We start from the raw sequence: 22,369 nt of genomic DNA on the forward strand, positions 1-22,369 counted from the left end.
TTCACTTTATACCCAATACCAGTGCCCACTCATTTCAACACGTCAAGACAGCTTTCATTCACATTCCAATCAAAGAAAACATTCATTAAGCTACTAATATTTATATAGGTGAAAGCCAGTTAGGACAAAAATATTCTTAAAAGAACCAGAGAAACACACAAAAGTATCAGAACTCATTTGAAATAGTAAAATTCTAGGGGAAAAACAAGAAGAAAAAGGGAATGTTACTTTTTAAGATGAGTACCTCAGCAAGGAAGGACAAAACAGAGCTGAACTGAGACTCATTTCTGTGCACTGTGGTAGTATGCTTTATACATCTACCATGTACTATGCTTCAGAAATTCATTCTACTTTAACATATAAACTGTTGTTTGCAAGAGCAGTAATCTTAAAAAAACCCACACCCAAAACCCACTACTATACATTCAAAAGTACCTGAATTTTTATTGTGCTTTCTTTAACTTTGTGAAACCTCTTCTTTTCAATGAATCCTCTGACTCTAGCCTGCACAATGATAACGTTTCTCCGGGTTTGTAAGTAAGTCATTCTTTGGTATTTCACGGTCAAGTGGGATCGGTAGCATCGTTGTAAGACAACTGCTGCTTTTTTATAGCTTGTATACTGTGTTTTAGTTTTATGCATTAAGTAATAGGCTTGTAACGTAATAGCTGCTGTTCTAAGTTGAATAAATTTTCTACGCTGCACAGCCATCTGAAGAAAAGACTGAATCTTTCTTGCAGTTCGTATTTGTCTTGCTATTTTTCTTGCTTTCATACCACGGAAGGCAGACTGAATAATTACTATTGCTTGTCTTTGAGCGGAATACTCAGTTTTCTGTAAATGAGCCCTGTGACATGCTCTGTACCACCTCTGAATAGCAACTGCTGAACTCTGAATGAGTTTATAGCGAGTCCTTGTTCTTTGGCATCGGAACATAGACTGGATCATTATTGCTGCTGCTTTCTTTTCAAGAAAACGCCTCCTCTCTACATGCATTCGTAAGAATGATTGTATGCACCGTGCAGCAACATTGGTTTTATACAACTGCCTAGCTTTTTTAGCACGAAAAGAGGATTGAAGGCAAATGACAGCCTTTTTTATTTTTGCATAGTTTTCCATGTCAGCTTCTTTTGCCATTTTGGCTCTGAACCTTTGCTGTATAACTCTGACAGCCCAATACAACTGTTTGTAATATCTATGTTGTATATACATGCGATAACTAGACTGTATTACAATTGCTGAAACATGCATGATTTTCAGTTTCTGTCGTTCCTTCATGCCTCTATATGATGCTTGAATAATAAGGGCAGAATTCTTCATTGTCAGATATTTCTTTCGTTGATTCTTTCCTTTAGTGTAGGATCGATAGTAGTTCTGTATAACAATAGCTGCAATTCTCATATTTTGATAGGACCTTCTATTCCTGTGCATTTTGTAGGCTGACTGTATTGTACTAGCAGCTAAATGCATATGCTCAATACTCTTCCGCACCCTGATACCTCTGTACACAGCCTGTATATGAATAGTTGCTCTGCGAAGAGAAAGATACTCCGAAGTATGCCGTCTTGACAGAATCAAAGCTCTATATCTTCTCTGAAAGACAAGAGTAGCTGCTTTAAGAGAGAGATATTTTTGACGTTCTCTAAAAGCTTTAAAATTTTTCTGAACAACAATAGCAGCACAGTGCATTTCTCGACGTTGTTTTTTTGCTCGCATGTCCCGAAAAGCCTTCTGAATAAAAGTTGCTGCTTTCTTTAATGAAGAGTAATGCTGTACTGCAATTTTCTTTAGGTTATTGGCTCTGTACCTCTTCTGTATTAGCTGGGTTGCCCACTGAACTTTTCTATAATGGCAGTACTGCCTATACATTCGGTAGTTTCTCTGTATTGTAAGTGCTGCCTCATGTTTTTTCTTCAATAAGCATCTTGTTTTCATTCCTCTATAGGCAGCCTGAAGAACTAAAACAGAATTGTACAGTTTTAAGTATATTTCTCTCACACACTTCCCTTCCCTGTAAGCACGATAATGTTGCTGTATGATTACTGAAGCAAGCCTGACAGCTTGATAAGAGATGTAAGTTTTACGCATTCTTAATGTTGCTTGAATAACTGTAGCAGCTTGATGCATCTGCTGCATTTTTTTTCTTACCACAAAGCCTCTATAAGCAGACTGTATGATAACAGCAGCATTAAGGAGAGAGAGATATTTTTGACGTTGAATTTTTGCTAATTTTGTTGCTCTGTATTTTCTCTGAATTACAATAGCAGCTGTCTTAATGGAAAGAAAATGTTTTCTTTTGAGAAAAGTTCTAAATCTTCTTTGAATAATCTCAGCCGATTCACTCATAGTTCTTATAAGTCGTCTTGTTTTCATACCACGGAATGCAGCCTGGAGACGAAGTGTAGCAGTTTTCATAATCACATAGTTTTGAACTTGTGTATTTCGCTCCTTACAAGCACGGAACCACTGCTGAATCCGCCTAGTTGCCTGCAACAATTTTCTGAAATCCCTCTGTTGTTTGTGCATTCGATAATAAGACTGTATTTTTGCTGCTGACTGATGCATGGTTTTTAAGTCTTGTCGGACCTTCATGCCTCTACAGGCAGCCTGAAGGATAATGATAGACTTCTTCAGTTCCAAGTACTTTTTACGTTGTACTTTGCCTAAACAAAATGCTGTATATTGTCTTTGAATTATAATTGCTGCCATTCTCATTGCTTGATATTTTATGTTCATGCGATGCATCTTAAACATGGCTTGGATACAAATAGCTGCTTGATGCATACAGTGAATTCGTCGTCTAACTCTTACACCTCTATAAATGGCCTGCATTTTGACTGTGGCTTTTTTTAAAGACAAATATTTCTGCTTTTGACGTTTAGCATGAATAATTGCACGATAATGCCTTTGAACTACTATAGCTGCAGATCTAAGTCTTTCATAGTCCTTTTTTATCAGGTAAGATTTGAAGGCAGCTTGTATAGTTGTAGCAGCTTTGTTTAGTTTGTTCAATTGTTTCCTCACAGTCATCCCACGGTAAGCAGACTGCAAGACTAACACAGCTGCTTTTGTTTTTAGATAAATTGCACGTTGGGTTTTTTTCATACAGTAAGCTCTGAAGTATTTCTGAATCACTAGAGTGGCTTGTCTGAGTTTCTTATATTTTAGTTGATTTACATGCATTCTGTAACAGGACTGAATAATTGTTGCAAGATTATGTTTCTTTTGAATTGTTTTTCTCACAGTTTTCCCCCTCCATATTGCCTGAAGACGCACTACAGAGTTACGCAGCTGAACATATTCTTGCCGTTGTTTCTGACCTATAACACTGGCTCTGTAATGCTTTTGGATAGTTAGCACAGCGTGGTTCATTAGTCTGAATTTTTTCAGAGCCATGAATTTTCTGAAGGCAGACTGTATCTTAGTAGCAGCAACACATTGTCTTCGAATCTGCTTTCGTACCTTCCAGCCATGAAAAGCTGCTTGTAAAGAAAGCACTGCCGCTCTTGTCATTAAGAAGTTCAGTCTTTGCCTGTTACCAGTCTTGTAAGTTCTGTACCACCTCTGAATCACAATGGAGGCCTGAACCATTGCCTTATATTTCATTCTTGCAGCATGAGCTCTAAAAGCGGTCTGAATTTTAATAGCAGCTCTATATTCAAGTTTAAGCTTTTTGCGTGCTTTATAACCCCTGTAGGCTGCCTGTAAGCACACAGCTGCTTTTTTAACTTGCAAGAACTCCTGCCTCTGACACAGTTGCTTTTCATATGCACGATAATGTTTCTGAATGACAACGGCAGCACTATAGATGCTTAAATAACGTTGCCTGTCCCTTCTCATTCTGTAGCGTGCCTGGAGAAATATTGCAGTCTCCCTCCACCTTTGTATTTGTTTCCTGACAAGATAGCCTCGAACTACAGCTTGAATTCTTACGCAGGCTCCCTTCAATTTCCTATAATCTTCTTTAAGTTGAAGAGCATATCTATGAGACCGATACCTTCGCTGGACATAAAGTGTTGCCTCCCTTAATGCACAATAATGCTTATGTGCTTGCCTCATCTTTACAAAAGCTTGAATCTTCACCGTTGCATCTTTCAAGTTTTTAAATCTCTTTCGGACAATATAAGCACGGTAGCTAGACTGAATTTTTATCACAGATCTCAATATGCGAGCCTCTTTCCTAGCTTCCATTCCTCTGTAGGCAGACTGTAGGACAATAGCAGCCAGACGCATCCTCTGGAACGCAGCAGCTGCTTTTTTAGAAGCGACTTGTGCCCTATACCAAGTTTGAATTACAGAAGCAGCATTTTTAATCTCTTTGTATCTTTTTACTTGTTGGTATTTTCTCACATGTGACTGCAATGTAGTAACAGATTTTTTTAATCGTAGAAATCTTAGTTTCTCTTTTTTCATTCTCCACAGTGATTGAACAACACAAACTGCTTTTGTTTGTCTGTATAGTTTACGTGCCTTCACACCTCTAAAAGCAGCCTGGAGAACTACAACTGCTGCACGCTTTTGCAAATAGTACTCTCTTTCAATTTTTCCTAGTTTATAAGCTCTGTAACACTGCTGAATTGTCACTATTTTTGCTCTGTGTTCCTGATAAATACGTCTAGCCAGCTGACACCTGTACCAAGCCTGGATCTTGATAACATTTTGCTTAATACGTAAATACTGCTTCAGATCTCTGTGCATCCTATACCAAGACTGTATGACAAGGGCAGCCCTCTTTCTTTTAGCCAGTTTTGAAGATTGCCATTTTCGGAAATAAGTCTGAAGCACTAAAGTTGCTTTAATTTTCTGTTGAATTTTGTATTTTCTCCATCTTCTGAATGCAGACTGAATAGTAAGTGCTGAAGACTTTAAGATTTCATATCTTTGCCGATCTTTTTTTGCCAACTTAGATGCACGCAGATGACTTTGAATTATAACAGTAGCCCAAACAATTCGTTTATATGCAGCAACAGACTTCACCATCCTTATCCTTGCTTGTACAAAAATAACATAGTATCTTAGCTGTAAATATCTTTTCCTAGCAGAGTATCTCCTCCAATAAGCCTGCAGGAAAAAACAGAAAATTTAGTATTTTCTTCATGGTATCTCCAGTTAAGCCTAAATTTGAGAACTACCAACCTCAGACTTTTTAAGATTTCTTTATTCCTACTTAATCCCTAGGAAGATAAGCCCAGATATCTATGTAAAAAAACCCAAAAGCCAAATGCTTGAATTATTGCTTTTTTAAGCATTTTAAATTCTGGGAAAAAGCTAAATTTGCCCTGGCAACAAAAGATTCCCTTTTAAACTATTTGATAAATCAGTGATTCTTTAATCTCCATTCCAAAAAGTCTTAAGAATGTACTATTTAGCTTTGGGTAATAGTGGGGAAAGTATCTTGAGAAACTGAATTAACTGCCCAACTGCTAATTGGTAACTACTGTCTGCCATTCTGAATGTGCCCACTGCAGGTGTCATAACACTAGGAAATTTTTATTTTTTTTTTTAAAGCTTCTTGAAGTAATGTTCAGCAGCTGCAAAGAGGCAAGCCAACACAATCTGATCAGTCCTTACATTGACTGGTTTAAGGCCCAGTGTTTTAATGTTTATGGCATACAAAAATATTCACTAAGAAGGAACAATTGTTGATTTAATAGCACATTACCATTTCTCTCTAAAGAGAGAAAGTTACCAAAACATCTCAAAGGGGGGAAAAAAAAAGAAAAAAAAAAAAAAAAAGTATTACATTTTCTTGAAGACATCAGTTGCTGCAAGCAGAACAAATGACCCTGAGCAAGCCCTTTTCTTACAGGTTTCAGAGGGTTTCCTTGCTGTGTAATCTCACTTTAGAGAGTATTACCTGAATGATTGTGGCAGATTTACTTCTGGCTTCCTCCAGTTTTGTCTTTTTCAGATTTAAAGAAGTCATCCTGGCTAAGTATCTTCTCCAGTGTTTCTGGATGAAAACCGCTGCATTCACTTTCTTCAGGATGCGTCGACGAGACAAGAAGTTTATTGCAGATTTTTGAATTGTCCGAGCAGCTCTGTCTCTTTCCTACAAAGAGTGAATTTCCACTGAACAGTTAGGATAGTTATTTTAATACATAAAAAATTTGAGTTAAAATTCCAATCTAAAGCAATCTCATAAAAATTAGGCTTGTTGATACCACAGCTTTTCTTTACTCTAGTAAAAGAACTTTTCTGAGATAGAACATTTATTTCAGCACTGAGTTCTTTGTAAAAGGGTGGTACCACTTAAATCTGCATCTTCCTGCCTTCATAGTTCTTCCTCTTTGATACTCAGTTTTTCAGCACTCCTAAGCAACCCATTTTTAAGCCTCAATTTTAGCTCTCATTCAGAAGAGTTTAAGATACCCTTACTAATGGAGCACACCAGAATGCTTTCCAGCTATATTTAAAATAATATAAGAGTAAAGATAGTCATACCAGCTCACGTCCATCTAGCCCAGAGTTTTGTTTGCACATACCAACCAGTGTTTCTATAGTAACCCAGAGACTGTAGTAACAAACTGATGTACAAAGTAAAAGGAAAAAGCAACTAACAAGTGTAACATGTCAATATTTAGATCTTGTCAGAACCCTACTACTAGCCTATCCTACCATAGGGCAAAGTACATATGCACACATTGTACGATTAAATAAAAAAAGCCTGCAATGCTTAGGTGTTTTGTTTTTGATTCCCCCTCCCTCTACCAGCATCTTTACTATTAGTTATTTAAAAACAGTTATAAAGGGAATGTTCTGTCATCATCATTAAGGTTGTGTAGTTTTTATAAAGTAAAGAAACTGGAGATGAAAAACCTACATAAATATAACCTCTGCCCCCTTCTGCACCAGATTCTTAGAATATTTCACTCGAACACTGTTCCAACATCAAATAATATGTATCTCAGTTAGACACAGTGGTGGCGTTTATCAACCTTAATGGTGGCCTAGTTTTAAAACCATCACAAAAATCTGGTATAATTACCAGAAAAGCAAGAAACAAAATATCAGAACTCATGAGAATCAACTCAAAACACAGGTGAAGTTTAGCTCCTGAACAGAAATAGTAAATCCATGCAGAAATTTAATTACTCTTTTCATCTTGTAGACATTACTAGGAATTAAAAATTAACTACTCCCTTTTTGTTTTAAGGAAGCAGTGCAACTATTTTATATTTGAAATATTGGGAAAAGGGCTTAAGGGGTGACATGCTTTAATCAGAACACAAGAAAGAACAGTAGCCTTTAAACAAGTGTAATTACTTCAGAGTAGTCTTAAACAAAAGTGGGTTTTAGTAGATTACACCACCAAGAAGGCCATATATTTCGATAATAAAAATGGTACTCATTAATTTAAATGCCAATATTATTCTAATAAACCTGCATACTCCAAACAGTGAATTTATATTCTTTATCTAGTATTTCTCAAAGTAGAAGCTATGAATATTGCACAGACAAAGAGTACCTGAGCAAGTTTCAGTTCCCTTTTCAGCCTGTAATTCCTCCAAGCAGACTGAATTAATCGTGCAGCTCGAGTTTCTTGCCGAAGATCTAGAAGCCGCGAACACAGAAATGATAGGTAGGTAATAACAACCTATATAAACACAGAACACAGCAAGTTAAGGGCAATACAGAAGAGCAGGACATGTTCACAGGAGAGCAGAACATGTTTATATCAACTCTAAAGACATCTTACCTTCTCATCAGGAATTGTATTCGACATGTCTGAGTGATGAATCATTGCTGGTATTCCACCTAGGTCAGAAACTGCAGCATTGATCAGCTGGAAGTTTTTCCTTTCATTGTCCAAGAGTTCCTTGTATAGGACTGAGGCAGTCACAGCTTTGCAAAGAGAAAATGTTTGTCAAATCAAATTGTGCATAAAAGAAATAGATTTAACATGAACTTCTGTGCATCAAATAACTCACTTTGGTCAAACATTCCCTCCATAACATTTAGAGAAGTATCAGACTCCGAAGAGGATGAGGAGGAAGAGTTTAGTCCCACTGTATGAGTTCTTGAGCATTCTACTGTTTGAGTTGTGCGTTGGCACACAGCTTCCAGAGGCACGTAACACGGATGATAATGATGAATCAAATGACATAATACTCTACCATCTGAGAAACACACTGTGAAATTTTCCACCTGTTAAATAAAATACAGTAAGATACAAGCTCCTTGAATTTTTGTTACCAGTTAATTGGTATAAACTGCATATAGAATTTGTTATCTTGTACCTTTGAAAGTGACCAAGTGCAAACTTTTTTTGAACAAAACAATTTATGTAGCTAGTACTTCCTTTAAACATTCACTGTACAGTGACATACAGCTGTGAGAAACCAGAAACGAAGAGGTGTGAATCACTACACAGTGAATCTCCAAGGGAAACATTTAAGAAATCAAAAAGAAAGCAATCTTTCTACAGAAGGATCCCAAAGAAACTTCTATAGATACCTTTATGCTAGGTATTCAGTGCAGAAATAAGTTCAGAACTTGCATCAGTCTTAAGCGCTCTATTTTACCCTTCAGAAAAACTAGCAGATGTGACTGTATTCTCACCAAAGGCAAGTCTCTGAACAGGGCTTCTCTTCTTGGAAGGAAGAAACAACATGTCCCTTCTAAACAAACATCTCTTTGAGGAGAGGAATTCCCCTTACCCCAAACATTAGTTTAATTCTCACAGTTCCTATAAACAGTGAAAATTTTATGCACAAATACTTTTAGGATGAATGCTCATTAAAAAAATTCAACCCCATATTCCAGCAAAAATGTTCTATCTTTAAAAGGCATTTTTATGCATAAGACTAACTGGAAGGGGAGATCCTTTTGCTCAAATTTGTTTAAAGAGAGAGCTGCAGCTAAACCCACAGAAAGATGGTTATTTCAAACCAGATTAAACGAAGTCCAGAAGGATATTTAAAACTAATTACTATTGGCTGCTACAACATATTTGATAGTTTGAAGAATTCTGCTCTATAAAGAATAAGCATTCTTATGACAGCAAAGGATGTATTTGCTGAAATGTACACAAAACTATTTACCTTGATATTGTAAAATCCACAAACTGCATTAACCCATGCCATCAGCAGCTTCACATTTTCACTGTAACTTTGAGGTGAGGAGTTAGTACTATTATCTTCTTGTACTCTACAAGAATTTGGAAGAGTCTTGAGAGCATCCAATTGTGTTTTCCTCTTGTGTGCATTCTTTAAAAACTCAATTTCTTCTTTTAACTGTTCCACATTAAGAAAAACATCCACCTATTAGAAAGGCAAAAAAAAAAAAGTTATTTATGTCACCAACAGTCTGACATGTCATGCATTATAGCAGCTGGATGCAGAGGCTTTAGATACGGCATTTTAAAGAGAAACTACTCTCACTACTTAGCAGTACCTGCCACACTGAATCAGTAGTGGATAATCTGGACTTGCCAGCATAGATGGCAGCGTCCGCTACTAACTGCTTCAGATAAAAGAACCTAAACCCACACTCCCACTGTTCTGTGTAAAACAGTTACTTCATTAGTTAACAGTTGGGGGAAAACAGGGAAATTCCCTGAAACAGCCTGTGTAATTTCACCATACTTTCAGAGGAAACAACAATTTCAGAGTCACGCCTGCATTTCTGCTGAGTCCATGTACCACTCCTCCTCATTTAAGGGATTCTGAAAGGACTTGAGCTGGTGTTGTGATGGTGTGAGAAGATTTGGAAAACAAGTAGCATATCCACAGGGCTTGGATAAAGCCACTGCTCACTGAAATTATTTCTTTAATCAAAAGCAATGCACCTGGGACACATGCATCAGGAGAACTAACTGGAGGAAGGTAACTACTCAATACTGTAACAGTAGTTAAGAAAGAAAATAGTTACATTTGATTTTTATTATGTTCTTCTGGCTCTCTGATAGTTCTGTGGCTATAATCTTTGAAATTCTTGCTTTAGATATAGTTAATTGTACTTATATTCCTGACTACTTAGTGGTGAAATTCCCCCTCAACTTGTGTCTTATTTTACCTTTCATACTTTATGTTCCTTCCAACTGGATTTGTCAGCTGGATACTTATTTTCAAAAGACTATCCAACTCAAGTTAACTCTTAAAACAGTCTTAAGAAAACTATTTTTGCTTCCTCTACTAATTTTTTCCAGTGGCTTTGAAATGCCATTGCAGTAATGCCTGAGAAATCTTCATTCTTATTTCAAGAATGTTTCTTCAAATTGACTGTTTCAGACAAATGGAAAAAAGTAGAAGAGCTACAGCTTCAGAGCTTACTCTATAATTGTCTATCAGTGTAACCTCAAAATGTCCTTTTCAGTTAGTAAGAGCTTACCAGCATTTTGAGACCAACATTATTTTACTTTTAATTATCAATTCTGTTGGCATACAGCATAAATTTAAAAACCAAGTTTTTTTCCAAAAACTTGTATGACTGTATATAAGAAAAAGCACAGTTAAAATGTTATCTAAACTGTATTGTTAGGGAACAGTTAGCAGATTTAGGTAAAGTTTGCATGGCACTTTGAACGTACAAAGCGGATCATTTCACAGTCTAAAATTTGATTAGTAGAGGCCTTCACAGACAACAAATATTTCTGAAAGACTGGTGTTTTCATTATCACTCATTTGTAACTAGTAACAAACAAACAAAATAAGTAATTGAATAGCACCTGGAAGGCAAAGACAATTTTCCACAGCAGTGCTAACGTTCGTTCTCTGTGTCTATCCACAATATCCCTGGAGTCAATTGAAGCACCTATCAAATAAAACAAGGAATTAAAGTGTGCACTAGTCCTCCGATGCACTTCTAATAACCCCGATTTCTAGGCCTTACCACTTTCATCTTTCAAGCGAATTCCTTGCTCTTTAAGGACATTAAGAACAATGTCAACATTATGCATCTTCTGTAGACGACTTATTGCAGGAACTCTCAGTTGTTTTGAAAGATTCCAGTTTTTGGTGAGAAGTTCCATTGTTCTCCTAAAAAAGGGAATTTCACAGTTTAATGCCTTAGCTGAGCTCATATTAAGTATTATATAAAAGAAAATAAATAGTTCAAAATAATTCTGTATCAACGCACACAAGGCGAATGCCACACTGTAAGTCCACAGCCAGATTTGTTACAGCAAAATCAAATTCATCAAGTGGAGTTTGAATATGACTGACAGGTAGTCCTAAGAAACCAAGATGGCGGGAAAGGTCACCTTCACCACTCAGGAAGTCCCGAGAAAATGCAAGCAGAAGGTCTTTGCTAGCCTAAAAGAAAACAAAAAAAGGAAGATAATCTACACTACAACATTTGTCAAGCAGAATACAATTTTCATCCCTTGTCATCCCCGCCCCCAATTGCATTCCATATTGTCGTGGTTTAACCCCAGCCGGCAGCTAAGCACCACGCAGCCGCTCGCTCACTGCCCCCCCACCCCTGGGATGGGGGAGAGAATCAGGAAAAAAAAAAAACCTCGCGAGTTGAGGTAAAGACAGTTTAATAGGACAGAAAGGAATGAAAAACAATGATAATAATAATATGACAATAGTAATACTAAAAGAATTAAACTATACAAAGCAAGTGGTGCACAAGGCAATTGCTCACCACTCGTTGACCAATGCCCAGTTAGTTCCCGAGCCGCGATCCCTCCTCCCAGCCAGCTCCCCCAGTGTATATACTGGGCATGATGTCATATGGTATGGAATAGCTCTTTGGCCAGTTTGGGTCAGGTGTCCTGGCTGTGTCCCCTCCCAACTTCTTGTGCCCCTCCAGCCTTCTTGCTGGCTGGGCATGAGAAGCTGAAAAGTCCTTGACTTAGTATAAACACTACTTAGCAACAACTGAAAACATCAGTGTGTTATCAACATTATTTTCCTACTAAATCCAAAGCACAGCACTGTACCAGCTACTAGGAAGAAAATTAACTCTGTCCTAGCCGAAACCAGGACACATATTTCCTTGCCTAATACTTAAAATGATTTTTTTTATTTTTAGCCAGTTCACACAGCTTTAATTTTCATTGTACCTGGCTACCATGTCACAAAGCGCCACCGAATTCAGGAATACTTTTTTCTCAGTCTGTCTGTCTACATAGTATAAACCCAACAAAAGTGATTTTATTTGAACATATTTGTTAATCAAAGCCTTTGTGTGACAGATGTTGCATAGTCTTTTTTATCACAGCAAAATAACAGAAAAAACAAACAGAAAAGCCCATCAAACTGACTTGCAGTTAAAGATCAGCTACAGTATGCTAGAGTGATACTTAAAAACAATGCAGAAGCTTAGCTTTAGAGATGGAAGCCAGATAACGCAAGAGAATAGAGTCCTTCCTACAGGACCAACACATCAAAATTTTCTTGGGAATTCCTTTACATGAGATGATGTGTTGAGAACATTCATGCAAAAGGCTGAACAGCCAAGACTTGTTAAAGAAAAGTACAGTCAGATTAAAAAAAAAAAAAAAAACAAACCAAACTTTCTACATTGAGTCTTATGACAATATTGTAGGGACACATCAAATCACAGCTCTCTTACCTTGAACTCTGCATCCTTACAAAAGAGGCAGGGGTCATGGTCAATCATTCTGGACCGTTTGGCACAATCCAGAAAGCAAACTAACAACAGCAATTTTTTCAGCGTGAATTTTGACAAAGCTTCTTCATGACCTAAAAAGATAGAACCCATTAAGTGATACGTTATTTTTAGCACTTAATTTTTGAACTATTTTTGGAAGTAGTAGTTACCTTCTCGGTAAAGATGAGGCACAGTGGGATGTCTGTATTCAGCTGCAATGTCAGGGTTCCAAAGCAAGCGATTAAGGATAAATATTGCTAAACCCATAACATCACTATTACTCTCCAAAGCTATCAGTTCTCCATAAACAGTCTAATATGAAAGGAGGGGAAAAAAGCAGAACCGTTAAAAAATATCTTAAATACTATGACATTTTTTTGAATAACATACATTACTGAAATTCCAAAGTAGTAAATGGTAATTAGTCTCTAAAAAAAAAAAAAAAAAATATCAGTTTTTCAAATCAGTCACTGAAGGATAAAACCAAAGGAAATTTCAGAAAATCCAGTCTCATTTCAAAACATGTATGATCATCTGCATCTGAGGAGTCAATCAGGAACTTCCTTAAGACAACCGCATTTTTCTCCAGTTTAGTAAAGAGTGAAACTGATAGGAAACTGCTTTTGTGTTATTGGTCAGGGGGTTAACTTCCACTTTCCCTGATTACATCTTTTCCTTTTTAATAAGGTAAGCACTTTTTTTAAAGCAAGTCTGTTATAATAATTTAGAAGATATGTAAACATGCTATAACTGAATTGAACCTACCTGAATTAGTAAAACAGAAAATACAAAGAAACCCAAAACATCCCCTACTAAAAAAAATTACTAGATGTCCTTTCAACTTTGATTATAGACCATAAATTCTGCGCTTACCTCCAGACCTATACGCAGCCACAAAGGGTTGTAAGACAAAAGCCAGTTAAGGACTTTCTGCCTCTCTCCTGCAAGAGAGCATCTTGTAATATTAGATCCAGCAAACACTTCATATTATAGCAAAAATTTCTGTCAACCAATTTTAGATTAAATCAACTTAGTCTGTGAATAGTCCTTTTTCTACTTATAAGAAAAGAGAGGAAGCAAGGTTTTAGTATTCTTACCTACATCTTTCCAGAGGTGTCTGTCTCTACGAACTAGCAAACGTCTAGTTTCAATCTCAACTTCCAGCTTCTTAATAGCTTTAACCATTGTTTCAGATGTAAACAAACGGCAAGCATCACGTCGTAACTTATTCAGCTTACGATGAGCTGTATAAGCTTTTAGAGATGCTTCGTCTTTCGTTGGTGCTTTAGGAACACTGGTTTTATGATGGTTCTCTTCTCCCAAGATAAGAGCGGCTGCATTTACTGTTTAAACACACACAAAAAGTATGCATTTACATCTTAAATAAAGGTAGCTTTGCCCACCTCATTTATTTTTTTCCTCTCTAGGTTCACATTATTTTCCTTCTGACTAATGATTTTATCCCTCAGGAAGCTTATGTGTGGTTGCACTAAACATATATTGTCAAGTACATTTTTATTAGTCAAATATTGAATATAACAATGCTTATTTCATAAGCAAGCAATGCTAGAAATTCAGTTTTAAGATCAATTGTACCATCTTCAATTTTTCAGATTGAAGCTAAAGATAGAGGAAAAAGTATGTTACCATCATTTTAGTAAAGTGACAGCTATAATGTTTTTCAGCAGGTGGGGATTCCCCACTCAACACCCACTGAGGAGTGCTGCAGCCACACGTTCCAGCGTGTATGTCTTGTTGCAGAGCACACTCCCCATTCAGGTGTGTGGTATGCTGTGCTTGGCGTGAGCAAGTGTGCCATCCACACTTTTCACAAGGGAAAGATATGACTCTGAAAAGGGTTAGATGGTTATAAAATTCTGCTGGGACGGACAGCACTGTCTCCAATGTCAGAACTGCTTTTCTTTTAGCATATTCTGTATTTTCTAGCATAACTGCCACTGAAACACTTTACCAAATATTTGGTTTATGATTATCACAGTATTAAGTCAAAGGCTGAAAAGGGAAACACAGGTGATACATGAAAATTAAAAACCAAAAATCTGCTCTTACCTAAGAGCTTAATGTTACACAAACTAAAGTGACAAGTTGGGACTAGTGTTAAGCTAGTACTACTATTTATTAATATTAATAAAATACATTATATAATGTTTAAGAACGTTAAAAGACAAAGTGAAAATTCCTGTACTCTTACCTTGTGAGGTGTTTGTTTTTACACTGAAGTCATCAGGGGTAAGTACAAAATTTAACCACCAGGTGAAACCTCGTTGCTGCTTCTCCTTCCAACGTTCATCATAAAACATGTTTTTAGCAGCAAAAGGCATTGGGTGCCTAGGGATGACTTAAAAAAAAAAAAAAAAAAAGTAAGTCTCTGCAGTTCTTGAAATGTTTGATAACCAATATACATCTGTGGAAAGGATTAACTTTTGACACTCCATTTAGCACTATAGCAGAAAAAAAGCAGACTGTTAGAATCTTCAGTGACTTGCAGATCAGACACCTTTAAATAAACATCAGCCACAAAACGTGGATTAAGTTATTAAAGCACTAGAACAAAGACAAGATTTCTAGAACCCAGGCCACTTGCAATGCACATCTTTGGGCAAAACCAAGTTCAGCTGGATTACATCCAGGAAGAGCCATTTTATACATGCATTTTTCTGATCAGATCAACTTAGTATTACTAGTTCTGCAAAATTAGTATCTTTTTGGTAAGAATTTTTCTCTTCTTAGGTATTCTGGTTTTGTATTAAAATGTTATCAGATATGGAAGAGGCATTTCACTGATAACTATCAGTCAGCTGGGAACACATCTGTAACATAGCTTTTACACTTACAGGCAAAACTGCTGGAAAGTAACATTTACCTTCAGACGGCCATGTGTTGCAACAAATTTTCTTATGAGCAGCGAAAATGGAACACAAAAGGCTACGTATATTTTTCTACTAGATATGGATTCATTGTAGGTACAATCTTCTATTTCATCTCAACTCTAACCAGTTGGGTCTTACCAATCACTAGCAGTACAATTGTGACAGTCAGTTCAGTGTATACTGTTTTACTAAATACCAGAAGTCTACCTACCTGTTTTCAGCGGTTTCACAAATGTCAGGTGAGACTGGGCCAATCCAGGGATGGGTTTGCTAATTCTGTTGGTAGTTTTAGATGCTTTCTGAAGTGAAGAACCTACAAGCATTAACACACAAATATCAACAGCAAATACGTCACTGAAGTTAATGTATTGAGGTTCATATCACTTATAAAGCATGGAACTAGAGTAATTCCCCATGAACCCATACAAAATACCAATAATCTCCTTTGATGGAAAAAGTTAAGCAAACCAGTTTGACTACAATTAAAAGGGAAAAATAGTTAAGAGTAAGTAAGTGCTATTGTATTTCACAGTTCTTCCATACACTAAGGAAATGTACTGTTTGCAATTCATTATCATACAGCTAGAAACACTAAGCGAATTGGTAAAAACATTCATTAGAACTTGTGAAACTGTGTATTCTATAAACATCTGGGCTAAGAGGTATGAATTTTAGGGCTTGACTCACCTCTTCCCACAGTCAGATTGCATACTACATTGATACTCAGAGCAGCCTGACTTGTGTTAGTTTAGGCATCAAGGCACTAACTAATAAGTATTATCCACCACATAGCGGTAGAAGGACTTAAATAAAACACAAGGAAAAAATACAGATCTAGGCTTTCTGAACTCTCAACATGTAAAAATACACATTTTTAGCACAATCATTTTCTTACATTGACACCAAATGAAGGATTAAAAAAGTATGCTGTTCCAGATGGACTATAGTTGCTGCCTGACACCCCCTGACAAGATGGTACTTCAGAAACAAAAAAGATAAAGATCATCAATTACACATTGCACTCTCCTGCTTAGCTGAAGTAGAGTTTTTCATAGAACGTTCACTTCTAGAGAAGTGAAGAAGTCATTCCAATCTCTCATGCACTTCTAATAATTTTTAAATACATTCTGATAATTTTTAATAAAGTTGGATCTCAAATGGATTAAATTAATGATGGGCATTTCAAAGTTAACTTTTAGTAGTGAAATATGATTTTTGTTTGTGAAGCCTAGAGACAACGCCTGTGCAATTAAAAGAATAACAGGTTATATTTCTCAAGAAAAATTGTCAAGAAGAACGTAACTCAAAGCTGTCATCATTTTTGTGTTTCACAACTAGGATTAAGAGACATCAAATAATGTTGGGCTCACAGAACACTTGCTTGTCCAGCCCATCTATCCTTACCCTAATGGATGAATAGAAATAGCCTGGTAGATAACACAGCTTTTCCTGCTGCACACTAACACTATAACAGTGTGTCATGTTTTTCTGTAGACTATTTTAAAAAGCCTGATACCAAAGTGCATTACCGAAAGCCCCAAATCAAATCTAGATCACAGAACAGATCATCTGAACTGAAAAAAGCAGCATATGTTATTTTGATCTGAAAGCCATGATGAATTTTTCCTGTTAGTTAAATTGCAGGGACTGCATGAAGATTCTGCAAATTAAATGCTTCTTTCAGTTACAGACCCTCTTTTTTTTTTTTTTTTTTGTATTCCAGAGCACATTTGGGAACAGAACATTTAGAAAACCCAAAATACATTGAAATACAAGAAGTCAACTTCTGATCTTCAAGCAAGAAAGCATTGGTAAACTATAAAGGCAGAAGATCTACACAAGGCTGACAACCAGCTAATTACAGACAGTAAAAAGCAGGCAGAGTGAACGAGACTTGGGAACTGCATATTTGAGAACACGTGACAACAGCAACAGAGTCAAATATTCACAATGGTAATTGTACATATGACAAATCTCATGCAGTGAGTAAGTTTCTAGTAAATTTGAATTACATAACAAGGGCTTTGCTCGAGAACTGTCAGATATTTTTCCTGTGTCATTAACAAAGTTTACAAAAGAATAAAGTAAATTTGAAGCCAATTACATAACCAAAACTCTGACCTAGTTTTCAAATTTTTAAAATGCAGATAGTATCTAACAAATTGCAAAGGCCCACATTTCAGAGATATGAAATATTCCTGACTGTTGCTAGACAGTTCAGTTTGCTATACAAATTTCATAATCAAAGGCATCTTTCAGAAAGTGGTAAATGAAGAAATACTGCTCACCAGCTTTCTTTCTCTGTGCTACTCTCTCTCTGTTTGTGTGTTTGAAGGCTGATGGTCTCATAGTAGTATGTGTTTTATTGTCCACACTAGATGTAAGAGTTCTTTTTCTTTCCACTTCTTCCACATCCACTGGAGCTGTAACTCTACTATTTTCTACATATATTTCACTTTTCCTCTTACGACACAAAGAAGTTGATCCAGTAGGAGATGAATTTACTTTGTCATTGTGACACTTATTTTCAGCTGAAATGGAACCTATAACTGGAAGGTGTTTAGATATTTCTGCATTTGTATGTACAGGCACCACATTAGCACATTCCATTATTGCTTTACTAAGGCTTTTTTTAGATTTTGGATGGAGGGTTTCCATTCTTTTTTCCTCAGCAGCATCAGGCTTATTTTTTATGACAGTGGCAGAAAGAACTGGACGCTTTTTTGGTTGCTCTCTCTGAGAAGAATTGTGAGTCAGAAGTTCCTCTGCAGAAGGAAAACTGAAGTGATTTTCTTTGGGTTTGTCATAATGAAGTACTTGTGTTTCTACATTATGCATCTCAAAGACTTCATTTAAGTTGTGTTCTATATGAACATGTGTTTTTGTCTCAACATCTCCATTTTTTTTCCATTTTAAGGGTAGGAATTTCTTTACAACATAAGTCTCTGTAGTAGACGATATTAAAGCTGCCTCAAGTTGAGGAGTCTTTGATTGTTTATCTGACAAGCTGTCTTTCACAAATTGATCAGGTGACAGAATTGGAACAGGCTGCTCCATTGTATCTATATCCACTTGATAACTGTCATTTACAAAAGAATCTGGACTTAAAATTCTCCTTGTACTTAAAACGGGCACAGATGCTGAGTGTTCTGGAGTGCAAACTCGTGAGAGTGTACAATTAAGAATCACTTCATTGTTTGAAACTGGCAGTTGTGCTAATCCAGTAGAACTGTATGCACTTTCAGATTTTAATTCATTGTGCTCATTAACAAATTCCTTGACGTTACAGCTGTCTATTTCAGGCAATAACTCATTTACAGTGGCAGCAATATCCGAGAATGTAGTAGATCTTCTCATTGCAAGCGGTGTGCAAACGGTATTATGATGTTCCTCTAGCATCGGTGCAATAGGAGATATAGGCAATTTATTTTCTGAGCCAACAAAAGAGTCATTTCCTGGGGATATACTATTTTGCATTGTGTTCTGATTTTCACATGGCTGAAGTGGGCTTCTAAGTCCATCCACCTTCTGGGAAACTTGAAAGGTTTTATTAACATTTTTAACTTTTGAAGTACTTTTTTTAACTTTTATTGAAGCAGATGTTTCTGAAGAGTTTTTCTTTTTTATAGTATCCCAAAGACTCTTCTGAAAAAGAATCACAAATAAAAGTTAGTATGCTGACTTTCTAAATACTTTTATGTGTAAAAGTGAACATTACTAGTGTGTTCATTCAAAGTCTAAAAATACTATAAAAAGAACACCTAATCCAAAATTCACCATAAGTTATTTCCAGGCTTGAAAACCGCTTTTTTGTCATGTTTTAGTTTTATTCTCTAAGCTGTAATGCACCAGTATCTGCTTTCCAATCTGGCCGGAAAATTTGAAGACAATGGGCATTCCCATGGACAGCATCATTTATCAATTTTTAATTCTCCTTCACTGAATTTTCTACTAATAAAAACAGTATCTGTGTCAGCTATGCCAAAGTAACAGAATTAAGACACATAATAAACACACACTCACCTTTTTCTTCACAGGTTGCTCAGCAACACCCAGGAGCACAGTCTGATGCTTTACAATGCCATTAATAAGAAAAGTTACCAGTTCTCTGACTTTTCCTTCTTCTAATGGTGTCCATGTTACAGAAACAAAGATTCTTTGTCCTGACTATTGGAGAAAAAGAAATGTTTAGTATCTAGCACTTAGGTACACTTGTGTAACATCAAAGAAAAAGTAATCAAATCAAATGAGAAGCAGTATACAGAAGTAACATGTATTCCAACAACATGGAATGATAAACAATTGTTATATGTTTAAATGCCAATTTTCCCCTCTGACATGTAAATTTAAGCAACCTCTATCAAAAATGTTGTCTTAAAAACAGGGGCATATACCTCTTAATGAAACTATAATAGAAAACAAGCAAGAACATATAAAAATATAACACATAGTGGAAAGGACAAGATTTGACTATAGGCAAGTAGAAGAAATTACCTAATTTTTTGCACATATTAACCAAATAAGTCCTCTAAAGTAATTTTGAGAGAATTACAGTTGGACTAATAATCAGAGGTTAATTTTTAGGACCTTAGCTGAATCTAAATACAACTGTCAATTTTTTTAGTCAAATGACCTGCAAAGATGAGATTTGACACACAAGTTCATTGAATAAAAATGAAGACACTGCAAATGAACACAGAAGTCATGGAGCTGTGTATGATCTATGTAAAGATTCTTCATGCACAGTAACCTCTACAGAACCATTTCAGTGCCCTGCTGATATCAATACTAACAGACCAAAGAATGGTTATACCTCAGACAAAATCAAAAAGAGAGCGTGAAAATGACCAATCTCTTGAGCATTTGAATTAGGACTTCCACCTACTTGGGCAGATGCATTTAATGAAAACATACAAACTAACTCAGTATGTGCTTATACAGTAAAGCCAGTCAAGAATGGTTAGTGTTCATTAATTACTATAGGAACTTGTTATTCAAATACTTCACAGTGACAGTCCAGCCTGTTTTTATAAGCACATTGTTGCAAGAGATCTCCAGAGAGTTTCTTTCTCTCTCACAAAGACTCTGGAGAGTCTAGATGACCATAGGTACATGTTTGTCTAAATTATCCTTTTAAAAAACGTCATTGATTGGATTAATCATAGTTTATACTTCCCTAGGAATCATAAAGATGTATTCCTAGATTAAGCCTGCTTTGCTCTCTATTGTATTATTAATTAACATGCAGAACAGTAAATTAGTATCCTCTCCGCAACAAGCTCCCTCAGCCTTTTTCCTAAATTGAACAGATGTCCTCCAACTTTTTGAGAGATCACTTATTAAACACCTCTTATTCTTCTGTCTCTGTCTTTAAAACCACATTCCCAAGAGAACAATTTTTTTTTTCCACCTTACTGCCAAAAACTCCCTCTGTTGAACCAGGATTTACTGTCTTCGTAGCCTGTGACAGCCCCCAGACCCCGAGAGCTCTAACCCCGCCATCTAAAGCTCCAGCTCTTCCCCGTTAACGCGAACCGCGAGACATGAACACAGCACCCACAAACACCACCCACAGCGGGGATGCAGCTTTCGGGGTACTGGCTACCTAAAAACGTAGTTCTACGCGGCCAGGTGACGCGTAACTTCTCCCGGGTGAGGATTACGCTACAAACCGGTAACACTCCTCACAGCTGCGAAGGGGCCTTCTCTGCCGCCGAAGAGCGAGCGGGTCAGGCGGGGAGCGGCCTTTCGCTTCCAGCCCTTGCAATCGCCCAGCACCCCTGCCCGCAGGACACGGCTCGGGGTCCCCTCGTGTGTCACACACTCATACGCACCCACCCACCCCCGCTCCCTGCCGCAGCTTCGCGGCCCCCGCGCCCCGCCCTCCCGCCCGGTACCTGCACAGAAAAGCGGCGATGCTCAATGCTGAAGCCCCTGGCGGAAGCCGGGAAGCGGTCGACGACCACCTCGGCGTCCTCCACGTTGGGGTTGTCGATGCCCAGGAGGCGCGTGCGGGAGGCGCCGACACGCAGGCTGCCGAAGCTGAGGAACGGCGGCCGGGAGAAGTGGCTCAGAACCAGCACAGCGGGCGCTTCGTCCGCGTCCTCCTCACCTCCCCGCGCGGTCCAGCGCCGCCGCCTAGGGCTGGCGGCGGAGCTCAGCTCCCACACCGCCGCTCCAGGGAAGAAACCCGCGGCCATGCCCGGGGCAGAACCCCGGAGCGGGACCGGCTCCAGCTCTCCACACAGCCAGCGCTCCGTCACCGCACCAACGGCCGCGCCTCCGCCCGCCCGTTCAAACCGGGCGCCCCCGCCAATCCCCGCGCTGGCCCGCCCCGCCCCCTCGCTTCTCCGCCAATTAGCGCTGGGCGTTTTATTTAAACGGCCCGACCTCGCCGGAGCAGGCGAGAGGCGCCGCCGCGCGGCGGCGGGAAGGAGCGGCCCCGGCCCCGGCCCCGGCCCCGGCCCCGGCCCCGGCCCCGGCCCCGGCCCCGGCCCCGGCCCCGGCCCCGGCCCCGGCCCCGGCCCCGGCCCCGGCCCCGGCCCCGGCCCCGGCCCCGGCCCCCTCTGCCCACCGCGCGTGGGGCTTCCAAGTGCCCGGCGCGGAGCTGGTAACCGGAAATAGCCGTAGGTTTAGCCTTGGATAGCTTGAGTTATGCTTCAAAATTAAAAAAAAAACAAAAAAAATGGGTTTAGCAACCTCAATGCTAAAAAGCTCTTCCCATATTAAAATAAATAAATAAATCAAGCAAAGCAAGGTATTTTTCTAAATAAATTTAATTTACAAAATATTTTAAAATAAAAAGTAGAATGAGACATGTACAAATTTGATGGAAAATTTGCCTCATCTGTCTATCTTTCATGAGCTTTAAAACTGAAGGACATACAGAATACTGTGTTTCCATGCTGTTTATA

At 38.0% G+C, this 22,369-nt stretch overlaps 1 protein-coding gene across 1 annotated transcript in view; it reads right to left on the minus strand.

Moving 5' to 3' along the window:
- The window catches only part of ASPM (assembly factor for spindle microtubules), a 31,763-nt gene extending 10,108 nt beyond the window's left edge, over positions 1-21,655 (minus strand). Inside the window, exons 1-18 of the mRNA XM_050900822.1 lie at positions 21,353-21,655; positions 19,479-19,622; positions 17,744-19,100; positions 15,667-15,768; positions 14,777-14,923; positions 13,662-13,907; positions 13,438-13,505; positions 12,735-12,876; positions 12,526-12,656; positions 11,080-11,255; positions 10,834-10,979; positions 10,670-10,755; positions 9,045-9,263; positions 7,932-8,148; positions 7,700-7,845; positions 7,469-7,597; positions 5,858-6,052; positions 436-5,061 (exon numbers count right to left, since the gene is read on the minus strand). Of these exons, the coding sequence (XP_050756779.1) occupies positions 436-5,061; positions 5,858-6,052; positions 7,469-7,597; positions 7,700-7,845; positions 7,932-8,148; positions 9,045-9,263; positions 10,670-10,755; positions 10,834-10,979; positions 11,080-11,255; positions 12,526-12,656; positions 12,735-12,876; positions 13,438-13,505; positions 13,662-13,907; positions 14,777-14,923; positions 15,667-15,768; positions 17,744-19,100; positions 19,479-19,622; positions 21,353-21,655 (8,580 nt within the window). The remainder of the gene's footprint in view (positions 1-435; positions 5,062-5,857; positions 6,053-7,468; positions 7,598-7,699; positions 7,846-7,931; positions 8,149-9,044; positions 9,264-10,669; positions 10,756-10,833; positions 10,980-11,079; positions 11,256-12,525; positions 12,657-12,734; positions 12,877-13,437; positions 13,506-13,661; positions 13,908-14,776; positions 14,924-15,666; positions 15,769-17,743; positions 19,101-19,478; positions 19,623-21,352) is intronic.
- Positions 21,656-22,369: the final 714 nt, after the last annotated feature.

The sequence above is a fragment of the Gymnogyps californianus genome, chromosome 8, assembly GCF_018139145.2.
Source record: "Gymnogyps californianus isolate 813 chromosome 8, ASM1813914v2, whole genome shotgun sequence".
Classification (NCBI taxonomy): Eukaryota; Metazoa; Chordata; class Aves; order Accipitriformes; family Cathartidae; genus Gymnogyps; species Gymnogyps californianus.